Source organism: Astatotilapia calliptera, chromosome 11 (assembly GCF_964374335.1).
Source record: "Astatotilapia calliptera chromosome 11, fAstCal68.1, whole genome shotgun sequence".
Lineage (NCBI taxonomy): Eukaryota > Metazoa > Chordata > Actinopteri > Cichliformes > Cichlidae > Astatotilapia > Astatotilapia calliptera.
In genome coordinates this window covers 37,517,466-37,535,594 of record NC_137432.1, presented here as the reverse complement: position 1 = coordinate 37,535,594, position 18,129 = coordinate 37,517,466, and the positions used below count along the sequence as shown (strand labels likewise).

The 18,129-nt window shown below is 44.7% G+C and overlaps 1 protein-coding gene across 1 annotated transcript; it reads right to left on the bottom strand.

Annotated features, from left to right (window-relative positions):
* Positions 1 to 46: 46 nt before the first annotated feature.
* plin6 (perilipin 6) lies at positions 47 to 16,869 on the bottom strand. The gene is made up of 8 exons (XM_026184129.2): positions 16,755 to 16,869; positions 14,306 to 14,345; positions 13,769 to 13,967; positions 13,596 to 13,678; positions 12,700 to 12,937; positions 9,337 to 9,518; positions 1,624 to 1,890; positions 47 to 1,540 (listed from the first exon to the last, which is right to left on the bottom strand). Exons 1-8 carry the CDS (start codon positions 16,808 to 16,810, stop codon positions 1,130 to 1,132), a joined length of 1,476 nt encoding a protein of 491 aa, XP_026039914.2. The 5' UTR covers positions 16,811 to 16,869; the 3' UTR covers positions 47 to 1,129.
* Between the last annotated feature and the right edge of the window lie 1,260 nt (positions 16,870 to 18,129).

The following is an 18,129-nucleotide window of genomic DNA, read 5'->3' as shown; positions in this document are numbered from 1 at the left end:
TCAAACCTGAATAAACAACATGAACCAAAGTCACTGTTCAGTCCTCTGAGGTTTGACGAAGCTTTTATTTGAACTTGTGGCTCAGTCAGAAACACTTTCAGATCATCGTTTACATAAGTGGTTTCATACAGACAAGAGTGACAACCATAAAACCAATGATAACTTCTAAATTATCAAAACTATATTAATTAAAAGAGATTAAATGAGTTTCAGCAAATTTCTGTCCAAATAAAACGGGTCACTTCCTGACAGGTTTGAACGTGAAATATTTCAAAGTGCTCGATATTTTGGACAATTACAACCACCGCTGATCACTTTGACTAGATTCTGCTGCATCTGTCTTTTTTACATAATAAAGTTCAGAACTTGGCGAACATTCGTCTACCCAACAAGTCTTGGTATCAAACCCATCCACACATCTCCAACCAACAACACAGAGCCTTCATCACTACTTTGCATCAGTGCTTGATTATCAGGAGCAAAACACAAAATAACATCATAACCAAGCTGCACGTTGACCAAAAAAACAAAACAGCTTTCAGTCACATCTCATCAACTCTGTGACTGGAAAAAGGTTATGAAATGTGGCTAAAGGCTTCTTGCTTCTTCTACAAAGCAAAGCAGATTATGAACAGCATACATTTAACATATTTGAAAGAATTGTGAAATAAATATAGAACATTTTCTGCTAAATGTGAAACAGATCTGGGATTATTTGGGACTTTGTGGCTCGACATTAAACCCAATTAAACCTAATGACAGAGTTTTCTCTGGAATTACATTGATGCAGGCTGATACTCTAGATTCATGTGACCGTGTTTTTTGGGAGGCGTCCCATACGAATCGGTCTTGGGCCCTTTTTTATTTCTTCTGTCTTAAAAACCTCCTTTAGGAAACCTCTTGTAGGTTTTGCATGTTGCCGCCTGTCCACAGCGAGAACGGCGTCAGCGATCAAATGATAATTTGGTGACAGCTTTGCGGCTGAACACGAACGCACAAACCAGCAGCAGCTGAGGCAGGTTCGTCTGATCATCCAGGACTGAGGTGGCCGGCTGTAATCGCTCGGGGGTCGGGGTCAAAGGCCGCGGTCGGTGGGGGATAAGGGTGGGGTCAAACCTCAGCATGGTGTTTAGGAGTCGGTTGTTTCTGTAGCGTTGGCAGCATTTTCGGAGGAGTTGGGGGTCAGGTACTCGAAGGCCTTCTGGCTCTGGGAGACGAACTGTTTGAGCGGGGCGAGGAGCAGCTCGGCGGCAGATGGCCGTCGAAGGGCGGCGCCTTCGGAAGGGAGGGGCGTGCCCTCCACCTCTGCGGCTTGGGGCTCCTTTAGACTCGAGCGACGACAGCCATTAGTTGGGTCGGGGCTCACAGGACCCCCGGAACCTCGTGCAGCGCGGGAGTACAGGCTCCGGCGGCGGCGAGGACGGCCGTCCATGGCCTTCAGGAAGAGGCTGTTACTGGAGCCACGACGAGACGAGTTGTCGAATACAAGCTCCTCTTGGTTCAAGAATTCCTCCACCTCCTGAGGAGATGGCTTCTGCAGCTGAAAACAAATGGGGAGTGGAGTTGGAAATCCCGACATGTCTCAGGTGTGTTACAGGTGTGTTGCAGGTGCTTTCTACTCACCATGTCGTAAAGTGGTGTGGTGTTGAACACGAACTGAAGGATGATCTTGGCCACTTCCCTCAGCTCTTGAAGCAGCTCCTGGATTTGGAGGGGTACTGCTCGGACCAGACGAACCACACGCAGCTCTGCCAACATGGTCGCCCGAACTCTGACCGCATTCAGAGAGGCCTCTCTGAGGGCCTCTGCTTGGTACACCAGCGCCACCAGGAGGCCCTGCAGGAATTGCAGCAGGTCACCGGACAACTTGAGGACCCGAAGCAGACCAACCTGCAGGGAACAGGTGCTGTTGTTAGAACATCCATGAATCTTGTGTCTCTTCAGCAGTAAACTTACTAAAATGGTGAATGAACTCGGAAGAATTCGACTTTTTCACTCCTCTAGCTGCTTTGTTCTTCAGCTTCTGTCTTTTCACCTCCTTTAACTTTTCTGTCACATAAACCAGAATTCCTTACAGCTGTTTTACAGTAAACACATACATGTATCTGTTAGTAGCCTAAACATGACCCATCATGGACAGGTGCAATGGACCTATGCATGGCTAACACATTCAACAATTCTGAGACCAGGAGGAGACACAAACCCAACCTCATGGGGTCATAAGCTACTCCCAGTCCCAGTTCCAAGCCTGGATCAATGAGAAGGTGGATCAAACATGCAACACCATCTGGGAACAGATCACAGTACCCGAGGATCTCCAGGATTTAGTTTTTGGTGTTATTATGAAGAAAGTTCGCAAACAGCTTGATTGAGTTCCTTTACCCCGGTGATGAATTCTGATCTGTGTAGTGAAATACTGTGTTACTGTTCAGTGGGGCCTCTCTGCACTTTCCTTAAATCTGTAATAAGTGAGTGCCATACACGAACTGGGACACTCGTGTCTTTTCGTTGGCATAAACTCTCCGTAAACCTCTCAGAGTTTACGGAGACAGCAAATTTTCTGGGACACAACGGGGGAGAAAAATTGGACCGGTACCAGCTGGAAGCAGAGCGACACGTGAGGACACAGAAAGCAACGCGTGAGGAGGGATTGCTCAGGAACAAAGACGGCAGGAACAGCAGGAATGAGATGAGGGCCCGTCTGTCACACGTCCCCAAATGTAATCAGTGATGCATTTATTTTGTGGAGGAAAAGCACTGAATTAACTACACTCACATGTGAAAGGACTCCAGTTTGTACTGGTATTTAGAAGAACCACGCCTCCAGCTGAATACTTCTTTTGAAGACTATAAACTAATAAAAAATATCTTGTTTCAGGATCACAGTGACACGTAATCTGGTCCATAAGCAACAGCTTCAAACCTGGAATTTGGGCTCTTAGATGATAAAAACATCCATTCATTTATTTCGCCTGCCTGTAAACTCGTGGCAACACTGCATTATGTGGATGAAAGTTCAGTAATAAGAGGAATTATGTTTGTTTGCCTCACTCCAGAAAGGCTCACAGCAACAATCTGCATCACTTACTTAAAAGGAAAAGGATCAAAGTGTAATTATACATCAGGACACTGATTGTTTCCTGTCCGACGTTCACTCCACACTGTCTAGATTTTCCCCTACCTGCAGTAGCCGCACACACAGACAACCTTCCATCCCATCATCCTTTATGTGAAACATCATTTCCTTTCTCATTTTTCTTACTTCCCTCGCCACCTTCTCTTTTATACTTGCTGCTTTCCTTCTGCGCTCCCTTTTCCTCTTCCTTGTCTCGTCTGCATTTACTTCGTCTCTGCAGGTTAAACACTCAGGGCTCACCGAGAGACAAAACTCTGTCTAATTTAGATTTGGGCCAATGTAATTGCATATAACATACATACAACACAAACTGCAGATAAGTTTGGATGCTGTGTAAAATGTAAACAAAGTATGAATGCAATAATTTGCACATCTCATAAACTCATATTCGAACTGAGATATTTTACTATTTCATGAAAAGTATTCGCAGCAAAAAAGTTGGGAGAAAAGCAAGTGGTGCTAAAAATAAACAGCAGGAGGAACATTTTGGAATTTATGCTTCCAGTCTTTGGTCCTGTTTATTGGAGTGACAGCTGACTGAGCATCAGCCGACCAATCAGAGACAAGCCAGGATGCGTAACGAGATATTTACGCAGAGATTGTTGTTTTTCTCTCCGAATACAAAATGTTCTCAGGTCTGTCCTGGGAAATTTGGGGTTCGGGTATTTGGGTCAAACTGAGACAGCGGGCCGTGACCTTCTGTGCTGCTGACAAACAGCCACTTGAACACGTGAGCGCACAGCGACAGGCTAATGAGGCGGCTGATTGCTGCTGACACAACAACATGTTGACCAGCTCACCTGCAGAGACACGTCCTCATTAGTCTGAATGAAACAGGACGGCTGCGCCCACAGCCGAGCCTCAGAAATGTGACCAGCCTGTGCTTATAAGTCACACTGTGGAGGAGATGACAGGCTTTTGCAGGGTCACTGCGACGTGCCTTTCACAGCACGGCCAGATACCAGCAAGAAGAAACAAACTGCTCACTGGTGAAGTAAAAACACCACAGAAGCCTTTCATGTTTCACAGGGGAAAGGATAGAGTTCAGTGTTTCCTCACACCAAAGATGCTTTTGATAAAAGACTCATTAAAACTCAAAGAGCTGAAACATTTTAGGGCATCCAACTCGTTTTATCGCTCCTCACTACTTCTACTGCATGCGGTGAATCACGATGCTTCAGTTCAGAAGGCTGCACCAAAACTGTGAAGGTCTTTGCTTTCCCGTGGTGCTGCACGCAGTAATGGTGCTATCAAAGCAGCAACACGTGGAGCTTCAGCAGCAGGTCTAATTCAATCAGTTTGATTTTATAAAACCAAATCACAACAACAGACGCCTCAAGGCGTTTTATACGGTAAGATAGAGACCTACAATAACACTGGGCGCAGTCAGTGTTTGGCTCAGTGATCAGGACGACGTAATGCACAAACACAATCTAGACAAACATTGTCACGTTTCTGCCTTTCATTCAAATAACTTCACAATCCTCTGTGTGCATCTTTACACACACACACGTCGGGTATTCATATCATTTTGGTCCCCACAAAGATTCAATTTATTTTTATTTATACAGCGCCAAATTACAACAAAAGTCACCTCAGGGTGCTTTATAATGTCAGGTAGATCCTACAATACTACATACAGAGACAAACCCAACAATCATATGACGCCCTATGAGCAGCACTTTGGCGACAGTGGGAAGGAAAAACTCCCTTTTAACAGGAAGAAACCTCCGGCAGAACCAGGCTCAGGGAGGGGCGGGGCCATCTGCTGTGATTGGTTGGGGTGAGAGAAGGAAGACGGGATAAAGACATGCTGTGGAAGAGAGACAGAGGTTAATAACAGACATGATTCAGTGCAGAGAGGTCTGTTAATACATAGTGAGTGAAGAAGAAAAACTCAATGCATCATGGGAATCCCCGGCAGCCTACATCTTTTGCAGCATAACTAAGGGAGGATTCAGGGTCACCTGGTCCAGCCCTAACTATATGCTTTAGCAAAAAGGAAAGTTTGAAGCCTAATCTTGAAGATATGAATATCAAGATGTGTTTTGAGTGCGAATTATCATTTGCATTAAAGATAAAATTGCATTAATGGTTTAGGAATGATCTAAACTCCTGAGTTTAAAGGTACTTAAACAATTGACTGACAGGCAGTTGAAGTGAAGGTGGCCGTTATTACCATGAAAAACCAAAATTAAACCAAAATAAGAACAGCAAAAATCCACAATCTGCTTAAAAAGTCTCAAAAAGAAGGAATCCACCAACGGGATCAGCAACACTGAAAGGTCTGAAACACACAGGAGACAAATCGTGGTGCAGACGTCTGTCCTTGTTTAAGAAAACCTCCGCACAACATGGGAGCGAGTGAAGAACGCGATGATGAGGTCTGAATCGGGACATGAGTGGAAATACAGAGTTTACGATAGACTGCACTCCACTGAAGAACAAGAAGGACAGACCCGACTTAGGAAAACTTGGATTAGCCAGAAAAAAAGCCGGCACAGAAACCAAGATGAAGTTGGAGCTGAACGATGGGAAAAGCAGAAGCAGAGAAAGAGCTCGTGAGCTGAAGCAGACACCAGCAGGGTGATGGCGTGGGCATGAATGGCAGCAGGTGAAAGCGCCTCACAGTTTAGACTGACTAGTATTAAAGTAGTTAAACCAGTCCTTAAAATTAAAGTTAGTCTGTCCAGTTATTGTACATAAAAATGAATGAAAGTCCAGAACAATTCATGACAAATTTTAAACTCCTTGAAGTGACGCTGACAGTCTGCACTTGTGATTTAAACTGTCCTGTAGAGGCAACGCTACAAAAACTGCTTCTGTACAAACACTGAGTGTAGTGTAATGAGTGTTTCTCAGTGTAGCGTAAAGTAACAGGTTGCATCTGTGAAATACAGTTAAAATCACCCACAGATAAACTTCTCATTGTGCACTTTGAGGGCAGAGGCTGAATATCATGATGTAGATCTGTGTCGCTCTGCATGTCGCTGATGATGTTTTAAACAAGCTGAGGCCGTGAGTCTGAGCAGACCACACTCGGCCGTTATCGCCCCATCAGCTCAGACGCTCCACGCGGCACGTAGGCAGCGAGCTCCGCTTAGATTACAGCCGTCTGCTGAGGAAGCACATCCATTTATCTTTAATGGAGCTCATTTTCCCGAAGGCAGGAGACTCCCATCTGTGTGCCATCAATCCATCCCTCGCTATTCAGAGAACACTTGTGTTTTCTTTAACAGCAGGACATCTAAACTGACGCTGATATTTATTTTCTGTTCTCATCCACACCCTAAAAAACATTTACACGTGAGGCCCGGAGGCCAAAGTCAAAGTGACCTCGGAGATGTCTTTATGAGCCGTTTCCTGTTGTCATTACAGCGCCGTGAATACAGGTGTGCCTGCAACACCTGCACCGAGCAGGCTGGAGCTTCCTCCCATTGCTTTCATTCATGTTTTAGTGTCGAGTCACGTTTTCTCTCTTTGGATTCTTCTCGTTTAAAATTCTTCTCAATTTATCTGCTCACATAACAACGCTAATCTGTACTCGATCAAACTGAGTCTGATGTGTGTGTGTGTGTGTGTGTGCGTGTGTGTCCAGTCATGTAGCTGCCGCCAACACACACACACACACACACATACACACACACACACACACACTTTGGCGCTCCCAGGTGTAATGAGCACACATGTAGGTGTCTGAGAAACATCCTGCCGCTCTTATCCTGTCTGACGTTTCATATTTCAGTTTGTAGGGCTGTTGTTCAGGTTTCTATGTTCTCAGTTTTAGGACTTTCTGGACAAACTGGCCAAAATGTTCCAAGATTCTTAAGTTGGAACATTTCTGACTTGTCAGGCGTGCATGAGGTGTTTTTTAATGTCTTACGTCCCATTTTAAGTGCAGTTTCATCCCACAGCTTCTGGGATGGTTTCATTGGTTTGCACAGTCACTTCTGAATCATGTTTCTTCAGGTTTATTGGATATTTTATGTTGAATTGGATAAAAAGAAAAGAAAGACACTTTGAACAGGTTGGACTTTTGTATCGGAAACTTCGCGTGTCGACCTCTGAACCCTCAGACAGACCTGTGTGTTGGGCTAATTTGCTTTCATTTTTTAACAACTGGTCCTCACAGAGCTAGATAAACGAGACCACTCGTCTTACAGCAGCTGCTTCACGTCTCCTCGTTTGTTTGTTCTGGACGGCAGAAGATTTCTATCATGGTGAAAATGACAGAAACGTTTGTTTTAGGGAAGAGCTTGCTGCCGCCGCCTCTCAGCGATAAACGCTGGTCCCAGCCTGAGAGTCATAAAAGCTGCTGGGAGGAGAAACGTGGGGGTTTTAGGATAAACTGAGGAGGACGAGTCAAAGGTGAACGCTACTAAAAATAACACAGAAAACTAAAAGCTTTAACCTCCTAGGACCTGGCCTCCACATATGTTGACATCACATTTTGGGTTATTTAGACCAAAATACTCAATTTTGCTCTACAAGGGCCTGATATCCACTTACGAGGACATTATATGCTACTCTTCTATCAAAATTTAAAATGAATATCCTCATATGTGGCTCTTATTTTTGTTAGAAACAAAAATTAGGCAAAAAAAAAATCTGCTAATTTTTTGTTTTTACATTCATCAGGACCCAATCAGCCCAAATATCAAAGAGAAATTAAAAATGCTGCTGTGGAAGAGTTCGGGTCTTAGGAGGCTAAATAACTGAAACTAACATTAACAACAAAACGAGAACACACTGGACTCAAATTATCTCAGGACACAGAAACGTGCAGTTTAGTTTGGCCCAGGTGGACATATTTCCTCATGTGCTCGTCATAATTATGAGGACTTTTGTTTGTATTTTTAAAGTGTGACTGTCACAGTCAGTTCCTCACATTCAAACATAAAGACAGGTTTAAAGTAAAAACCTGGAAAGTGTGATTGACAGATACTTATCATCATCATCATCATTAGAAAAGGTTTAAATGTTTTAATTCCTCTGGTGACATCAGCCCCAGGGTCCTGAAGTCCTGTTTTTTGACCTTGTGATGTGTTTTTTCATCATCGCCTTCGTGGTGTTTTAAATCGATGGGACCATCAAACTTCGAGGTTGTTGGCTGTTGTTGTTGTTCGATAATCCTCCTTTGTGAGTCTTAAAATACGCAATGTTTACAAAACTGTCTAAAACGTTTATTCAGTATCATGTGAAACACGCGGCCGAGCCCAGAGAAGCTAGGAGATCATAGATATCGCCCCCTGCTGGTCATAAGTCAGAAGACAGGACCTGGAAGCTACGTCCAAGTTGTTATACTTTTATCCCAACTCTTGAGGCGATCGTGGCTCAAGAGTTGGGAGTTCGTCTTGTAATCGGAAGGTTGCCGGTTCGAGCCCCGGCTTGGACAGTCTCGGTCGTTGTGTCCTTGGGCAAGACACTTCACCCGTTGCCTACTGGTGGTGGTCAGAGGGCCCGGTGGCGCCAGTGTCCGGCAGCCTTGCCTCTGTCAGTGCGCCCCAGGGTGGCTGTGGCTACAATGTAGCTTCATCACCAGTGTGTGAATGTGTGGATGACCGGATGTGTAAAGCGCTTTGGGGTTCTTAGGGACTAGTAAAGCGCTATACAAATACAGGCCATTTATCATTTATCTGCAGCCCAAACTCAGCTGGGGGATTGATTTTATCAATCAAATTACTGGATATGATTCAGATTACATGGAATGAATCCTGCACTATAAGGTCCAGATGTGCCCCAGCTGGGCAGTGTAGTAGTGTGCCCATAGAAGCCCCTTTCTGAGGCCCCAAAGGACAAAGTTGCGGTGAGCACAGCCACTCAGGTCAGTGTGGGATAAGTGTGGGTTTTTTCTGCCCACACAGGCCCACAGTTCACCCACAGCTACCAAAAGTGGGTCCACGCGAGGATGTCTGCTGGGTATGTGAAAGAATTTCTAAGAACTCACGCTCTCTGGACTTGCCATTTCGTTGGGGGAACTGTTGAGATCCTCCAACATGTTTAGATGTAGTTTAGTTTAGATTTGGTTCCTCTTTTAGGTTTATGTGGATTAGATCCCAGGTCTTCCGGACCTTAAAATGAATCTGATTTCTTCTCTCACTGGCATTCAGGTCGCCTAAACAAACCCCACAACTCTGTCGTGTTTCCTTTCACGTTAAACATCACACACCGAGTTCTGCGGGAGTTTGGTTTGCTCTCACCTTGTCGGCAGCGTCTCCCATCGCCCTGACGGCTCTCTGCAGCTGCTCTCTGATCTTCATCAGGCGGTGATAAAGCTGCAGGCTGAGAGTCAGCAGGAGGCTGCGGACCCTCGTCCACATACTGGGCTCATCGCCATCGTCTTCACTCTCGTACTGCTGCACCCTCAGCTCCCATTCCTGACCTGATGGATGGCAGAGACGTTCAGAGGCAGAAGGCTTTGCATTCATAAAGATAGGTTACAGCAAGCAGCCATCAAAAGTAACGTTTGTAGAACTCGTGCTGAACTGGAGTCTGGGCAGGACGTGCATTTCACATGACATTAAAGCATGTTCAGAAACTTCATGTCTGGTCTCATTTCCTGGTGTGGCCCTTGCATTTGACGCCCCTGACCTACAATAAGAAGATTTTAAAAACACTTTCGGTGACACAGCTCAAATGTCCTCGCTGTTTTAAAATTCCAACCAGGCCTCACATAGATATAAAGACAAACGGTGAACACACTCAGTCTAGAAATTTCCTCAGAGTGTCACATGAAGTGAGGTTTTGATCCTGTCACCTTCAGTGTTATTGGCGTCAACATGTGACACTGAGGACTCTGCTCTCTGATTGGTTCGTTGGCTATTATCAGCATAAAGAGCTGAAGTCGCCAGCAGCAGTTTGGGGAGTCAGCAGAGCTTCGGCTCCCTCTGCTGGTTGAATTCTGCAGAAAAATATCCCACACGCAGACACAGGCTGTATCCCAATTCAGGGTCTGCAGCCTTAAAGTATGCAGCCTCAACGATCCTCAAGGGCCGCGTACTCAAAGACCGCTAAGGCCGGAAGTGCAAGGCTTGTGTATTGGGACGGTCTAGCCTCCGTTGCGCTGCCCAGGTTGCCTAGCAACCATGATACTAACAGCTAGAAACGTGTCATACAGCTTTGTTTGACAGAAATGAAGGAGAAAATCTTTTGTTCATTTGTTTCTTTCTACATGAGCTTTGATCATTCTCTGTAAGATTAAGCTCAGCTATTGAACGGCGTATATTTTAAAGTAAAGGCTTTAAAACCAAGTTAGTGCAAACGTCACTAATGTCACATAACTTCGCCGACATTCAATTCAATTCAATTTTATTTATATAGCGCCAAATCACAACAAAAGTCGCCTCAAGGCGCTTCATAGATACAGAGAAAAACCCAACAATCATATGACCCCCTTTGAGCAGCACTTTGGCGACAGTGGGAAGGAAAAACTCCCTTTTAACAGGAAGAAACCTCCGGCAGAACCAGGCTCAGGGAGGGGCGGGGCCATCTGCTGTGACCGGTTGGGGTGAGAGAAGGAAGACAGGATAAAGACATGCTGTGGAAGAGAGACAGAGGTTAATAACAGATATGATTCAATGCAGAGAGGTCTGTTAATACATAGTGAGTGAGAAAGGTGACTGGAAAGGAAAAACTCAATGCATCATGGGAATCCCCGGCAGCCTACGTCTATTGCAGCATAACTAAGGGAGGATTCAGGGTCACCTGGTCCAGCCCTAACTATATGCTTTAGTAAAAAGGAAAGTTTGAAGCCTAATCTTGAAAGTAGAGATAGTGTCTGTCTCCTGAATCCAAACTGAAGCTGGTTCCACAGAAGAGGGGCCTGAAAACTGAAGGCTCTGCCTCCCATTCTACTTTTAAATACTCTAGGAACAACAAGTAGGCCTGCAGAGCGAGAGCGAAGTGCTCTAATAGGGTGATATGGTACTACAAGGTCATTAAGATAAGATGGGGCCTGATTATTTAAGACCTTGTATGTGAGGAGCAGGATTTTGAATTCAATTCTGGATTTAACAGGAAGCCAATGAAGGGAAGCCAAAACAGGAGAAATCTGCTCTCTTTCTAGTCCCTGTCAGGACTCTTGCTGCAGTATTTTGGATCAGCTGAAGGCTTTTCAGTGAGTTTTTAGGACATCCTGATAATAATGAATTACAGTCGTCCAGCCTGGAAGTAATAAATGCATGAACTAGTTTTTCAGCGTCACTCTGAGACAGGATATTTCTAACTTTAGAGATGTTGCACAAATGGAAGAACGCAGTCTTACATATTTGTTTAATATGTGCGTTGAAGGACATGTCCTGGTCAAAAATGACTCCAAGGTTCCTCACAGCGTTACTGGAGGCCAAGGTAATGCCATCCAGAGTAAGAATCTGGTTAGAGACCATATTTCTAAGATTCTCAGGGCCGAGTACAATAACCTCAGTTTGATCTGAATTAAGAAGCAGAAAGTTAGCGGCCATCCAGGTCTTTATGTCTTTAAGACATTCCTGCAGTGTAACTCATTGGTGTGTGTTATCTGGCTTCATGGACAGATAGAGCTGGGTGTCATCAGCATAGCAGTGTAAATGTATGCTATGTCTTCTAATGATGCTGCCTAAGGGAAGCATGTATAATGTAAACAGAATTGGTCCTAGCACTGAACCCTGTGGAACTCCATAATTAACCTCAGTGTGTGAAGAGGACTCTCCATTTACATGCACAAACTGGAGTCTATTAGATAGATATGATACAAACCACTGCAGTGCAGTACCTGTAATACCTACAGCATGTTCTAATCGTCTAATAGGATATTATGGTCGACAGTATCGAACGCTGCACTGAGGTCTAGCAGGACAAGCACAGAGATGAGTCCACTGTCAGAGGCCACAAGACATGTGGCCAACAGTAATGTTTTAATGTTCTTCGTTATTAAACATTTGCACATAAATAAGTGACATCATATTCAGTACTTACTTTTCACAGTTTACTCTTCGGCCGCTCCGCTTCTGCCGTCTGCGGCAGAATTCTCCACACCGACTGCCGCGCTATGAATTGTGGGATATATGGGACCGCGAAGTCTACACTGCCACAGCCTTAAAATTCAGGGAAATGAAGGACGCATTTGAGGGCCGCACTTCGAGCAGCCTTTGAATTGGGACAGCCTTCGGCGCGCCGCTGTGACGTAATCGGCCTTGAAATGCGGCCTTTAAGGCTGCAGACCCTGAATTGGGATACAGCCACAGTGTCAAGTACTCCTATCTTTTGCAGACATCTAATCGACATAACGCTTTCCCAGCCCCTGACCTTAACCATGACCCTGACTCTAAAACCACATTTCGAGTCTCAAAAATGCCTTCAAACTTGTGGGGATTTTGCCCCACAAAGATATGTACTCACACTAAAACACACGTTTTCCACAGAAAAAAGTTGATTCTCGATAATCTCGTCTGAAATATGAGCTGCAGGGATGCATTTCTGTGTGATAACACGATAACTACAGGTGAGGCAACATTAGCTTAAATCTCTCAGACTTACAGAAAAATAGCTGTTTTGCCAAAGAGCACTACAACCCTCCTCATACTCACGCAGTGTGGGTGGGAGGGGCAGGTAGTAGGCGGTGGCGTCCTCCACGCGACTCAGCACGTCATCGAGTCCCGACATGGCGGCCTGGCCCACCTGAGTGTTCTGCAGCTGCTGCACAGCCACCCGGCCTACGTTGGCCAGACGCTCCAGCTGATCCAGAGCTGCGTCCAGGCCGTCCACCACCCACAGCTGCACGTCATCCAGGGTCAGGAAGAAGGCGTCCTTCAGGTGAGTCATAACCTGATCAGAGGCAGGCATTTACAGCGATTTAAAGTCCCTGTAACATCAGGCAGCAGCCTTCCCTGACATTGTAAACGGTTTTTAAGAGTCGTCTTTGCACATTAAGCCTTTAACAGGCTCAGAGACACTGCAAATGTTGGAGGAGATCAAACTGATACGATCCACCTGGGGGCAGCTGAAGCATGTGAGACACTTTACAATTATCTACAGTCCTGTTTGGGCCTGCCTAATGAATCTCTTTGAGCTCCAGGTTTGGTTTCCACCACCTCCTCAGAGCAGCTCTCTGTGTGTCGGCTGCTGAGCAGGAAGTGCCCAGAGGCTTTCTCCAGGTGATTTCTGCCCCCAGGTGTCCTGTTCTAGACAAACACCTGACACTACAACTGAATCCTTTGAGTGATGTCTGAAGGACTTTAAGCTGGATGGAAAAACTACATTTATTACTTAAATTTTACATAAAGGTGATGATTTTAAATGATCCGTGTATAGCCTTTTAAAACAATGCTGAGCCTTTCTTCCGTTGGATCCTGTTGTTTCGACAGCCTGGCTGCTCGCTCGTACTCTAGTGCAGAAATTTACCGTTACCTTAACTGGCAGCGGTGCAAAGAAAAGTTTGTGACATGACCACAACAGAAACATCACATCTGTAGCAGGTACTGACCTCGTCTGTTGACTGGTTCAGGATCGGATAGGTTTTCTCCAGGTGATCAAGACCAACGAGAGCAAAACTGTTGGCAGCATCGACTGTGGAGAACAAGACAAACACGATTCAGAAGCAGCGAAACTGTGATTAGGTGAGATGAAGCTAACGGTGCCAGCAGTGCTGTCACGTACTCTGTGGCTCCAAACTCTGCAGGAGGGGCGTGGCTCGTCTCATGGCCTCTTGGGAAAAGCTGCGAACTCCGACCTCGGCCATTCCTCCCATCAGACCCAGCAGACGGTTGCGAGCTTTGACCCCCGAGTACATCGAAGTCACCATCTGTAACGCTGAGCGAACCAGAGGCAGATGGGAAGCTCTCAGGACGGCATTGGTCTGAAACACGAGGAGGAAAACCGTTACACCTCATCAGGACTACAATGGGGTTTTTTAAAGCTGGAACTGGGAATACTGGAATATTTGGGCATTGGAGCTAAAGCTCCCTCAGGTTATGCAGCAGGACAATGATCCGAGCCCACCTCCACCTCACAAATACTTTTTCACATACTTATATATCGATACAAACACAGATCACGTTGTTCTTTTATTCCCATTCATTCTGTATTTCATCATTTGTTGCTCATGCTTCCACAGATCGAATCCCTTCCTCCTCTTCTGTGGAGGAGCTGGAGAAACGTTTGGGCGAAGCCTAAGTATGTTCGCTCTTAGCTCACCTCATGATCTGGATGAGATGACATTTCTCTTTCGCCAAATCTGAGAAAAAACAAACAGAGGTCACAGATCAGACTCGCCTCCACGACCTTCACATCAGCATGAGGCAGTCAGCTGCCAAGCCTCCACAAAGCTCACGACTGTTCGACCAAAGCCAGCATGAAAATCGTCTTTTCTTCGCACCATCCGCTCCAGCCGCCGAGCACACAGCGGCTCAGACGCAGCACAAAAGCCTTTCTTTAAAACGAGAGCGCAGAGAAACGGCGTGAAGACTTTACAGGGAGAAAATGATCTTGAGTTTGCATCATCTGAGTTTCAGCTTTACAAGTCGTCTCTGTGGAAAATGGAAAGCACCTTCAATAAGTCACCTAAAAACATCACGAGGAAAACTATTGCACCAAGATAAACGTTCTGTATTTCAGACACATAATCGGTATTTTGCAGTTTTCTGCATGAGGGAACTTTTTTTGACTTTTTCTTTATTTGTTTGTTGCTGTTTTTGATTTTCAGCAACGTCTATTTAAACTACTCAACATGGATGAAGTGGAAATAATCCCACAATTCAGACTGGGATCATTGGAAATCATCCATCCATATTCTGCCGAACTCTCTTCCAAGGAAACTCATTTGTATCCATGACCTCATCCTTTGGTCGCTACCCAGAGCTTGTGACCATCGGTGAGGGTGGGGATGTAGACTGAGCGGTAAATTGGCAGCTTTGCAACGTTAAAGTTAAGCAGTGACCACAGGTATTAGTTGGGTTACATGCATAGCTGGACTGGCTGGATGAATGAGTTGAAGGGAAGTTATGAACTGTTTCTGAGAGACAAATAACACCAGGATCCTTTTCTATGTAGCTGACAGCTGGTAACTGTGCAGGGGCGGGTCTAGCAAAGTGTTGCCAGGGGGGCAGGTAGGGCATTAACAGGGAGAGGGGGGCACAGAGATATACTTTCTTATTCTCATTTAAAATGTCTCACTTTTAATAAATAATTATCTGAATCTTACAACAAACATTTTCATCTGATGTAAAATGTATAGAAATCCATTATTGTACGTAGTAATTTTTTTAGGGTCCCATCATAATTTCTTCAGAAGGAGCAAAGGTAGTTACTGTTATCTGCAATAAACTTTGAATGAAGAAGTTTGTTGTCCTCCGCACCGCTCAGGTTACGCTGGGCAATAAGATTCTTACTTCACTACAAAGAAATAAGTAAAATAGAATAATTAAATTAAAGAAAATGAACAATACGCAGAAAATAAATAAATTAAAGGATTTACAGCGCACAGAAGTGTAGAGCGAGGTCACAACATAAACTTGGTTCTTATGCAACGGTAAAACATTCAGAACGTACGAGTGTTATTACACAAAAATGTGTTACTGTACAGGCAAAGAAAAGCGGCTGAATATTCCAGTGTGCCAGCACACACACACACACACACACACACACACACACACACACACACACACACACGCACACACACACACACACACACACACACACGCACACACGCACACACACACACACACACACACACACACACACACACACACACACACACACACACACACACACTCGGGTATTCATATCTTGTGGGGGCATCTAAGTGACGTAATGCTTTCCCCAAACATTACCTAATTGTAACTCTGACACTAAAACCACATTTTGAGTGTAAAAATGCCGTCCAGGATTCTGGTCCCCATTACGCTGTTGGTCCCCTCAAGTCAATTATTAGTTTTTGGTCCCCACAAAGATATGAATACATGCTCAAACACAATAAAATTTTTATTTCCAGATGATTTAAAAAATTGTCATTTTGTTAACATGAAACATTTTCTTTAACCATGCACTTACTTTTTCTCTAAACACTACTTGTGTAACCGTAAAGCAGGTTAATTTGCCAGGGAGCAAACCACCAACCATCTGACAGGTGGAAAGTAACCTAGTCAGTTTTGAAGATTAACAAAGACCAACACTGAGCAGTGCTGGTTTTCTAACACTGGAATATTTCTAACATTTTGAGTTATTTTCCAGTGTTAGAAGATCAGCACTGCTCAGTGTTAGTCTTTGTTAATCTTCAAAACTGACTAGGTCACTATTAAACATATAACACTGTCAAAAGTGTAAATTTAACACTCAACAGTGTTGTATTGAACACTCAGAGGACTGGACCCATATAGACACTCTCCAGTGTTAATTTAACACTGGAGATTTTGCTGTGTATGAGAACAGAACAGGTAATAAATGGAGAATTCAAAGCCAACACATAAAAAACAGCATTTAAAGCTGCTGTTTCCCACAGATGAGAAAGGAAACTTCACACAGAGTCCTGAGCTGATCGTCCCAAACTCAGGAAGAGCTTCTGGTGCCTGCAAGCATCAGGTTTTACAAGGCGCCAGTAACAGAGTTTCTGTTTTAACTCTAACACAGACACACAGGAGAGTCTTACCCCATTAGAGGACTGTTGATGAAGCAGCTGAGCCGAGTCACGATGACAAAAATCATGAAGACACTCTGACTTTATAATCTGTAGATAAAGAGTGCTCCTGGGATTTGAGGTTAATAAACAGCGACCAGATTGGCTGGAGCGTGGTGTGATGTCACTGAGGTTTTAGACTTTAATGGGGAAATTCAATGATTGCACTGCTGTACATGTCTCTGACTAATCAATTACCTCTGAATCAAAAGGGTCATTCAGGGGGAAAGTACAGGAAACTGAGAGCCGAGGGAAACGCAACACAAAATATAAATACTGTAAATCCAGCTGATAGTCACAACGCTCCACCAGAAAATATCAGCAGAAATATCCAGAATAAAGGTAATAATAAGCTGACGAAACTATAAACCAACAACTGATCGAAGCCTTTCAAACAGACGTAAAGTTAAAGACATTAAACTCTTTCTGCAGCACCCTCTGGTCTATGTTTAGACTTCCTCTAAAACTAAGGCCTTTTTTAAAACATCTAAAATGCAAAATGTTAGTGGAGGACGGGCAGAGCGGCGTTTGCACAGCCACGTCTGCGTTCTGATGTACTGGAGCCACGAGCTGAACGCAGAGGAGAGAAGTATTGATCTGATCAGGCTAGTATCGATCCGATACTGTCCAGGTTAGCTGTGTTGCAGGCAGGATGAGGACTCAAACAAAAGCTTGAACAGTAAGAGGCCGCTTTATTGGCTGTGGCAAAAACTCTAAAATTACAAACAGGGAAAACACAAAACTTTCAAGTGGAACCGCAGAACTCAAAATGAACAATAAGGCGATAACACACAGCCCTGAGAGGCAACAACGGACAGAGGAAAACACAAGGCTGAAATACACAAGGAAGTAATGAGGGAACGAGACACAGGAGCGGGCTTACAGGTGGGGGTGTGGCCACTTTGAAACAGGAAGCTGTAACTGATCAGGCTTACAGGTGGGGGTGTGGCCACTTTGAAACAGGAAGCTGTAACTGATCAGGCTTACAGGTGGGGGTGTGGCCACTTTGAAACAGGAAGCTGTAACTGATCAGGCTTACAGGTGGGGGTGTGGCCACTTTGAAACAAGAAGCTGCAAGGTAAGGAGTGACTGACTGGCTTCTTCTTGACTGATTTAAAAAAAATGATATTATTAAATCAGTACTAAGGCTTGTTGGTCCGCTCGTTACCGAAGCTTGTTATGAATCCTGGAGTGGTTTCACCATGGCCAGCTTGGTGTTTTGAATCTGCCTTCATCAGCTAATGTCTCCCAGTGTTTTGCTCAGGTTTGGTGTTCACGCATCGATCGTGACCGTGTTCCTGTAACTGTGAGGCGTACGTGACACAACTGATATTTCTGTCACTTGATA

Excerpts from the sequence above, each read along its gene's own strand:
- plin6 (XM_026184129.2), bottom strand. The coding sequence starts at position 16,810 with ATGATTTTTGTCATCGTGACTCGGCTCAGCTGCTTCATCAACAGTCCT. Across the intron at positions 14,346-16,754 it reads ATCAACAGTCCTCTAATGGG|ATTTGGCGAAAGAGAAATGT; the intron begins GTAAGACTCTCC and ends GTTTTTTCTCAG. Across the intron at positions 13,679-13,768 it reads GCAGAGTTTGGAGCCACAGA|TCGATGCTGCCAACAGTTTT; the intron begins GTACGTGACAGC and ends TGTTCTCCACAG.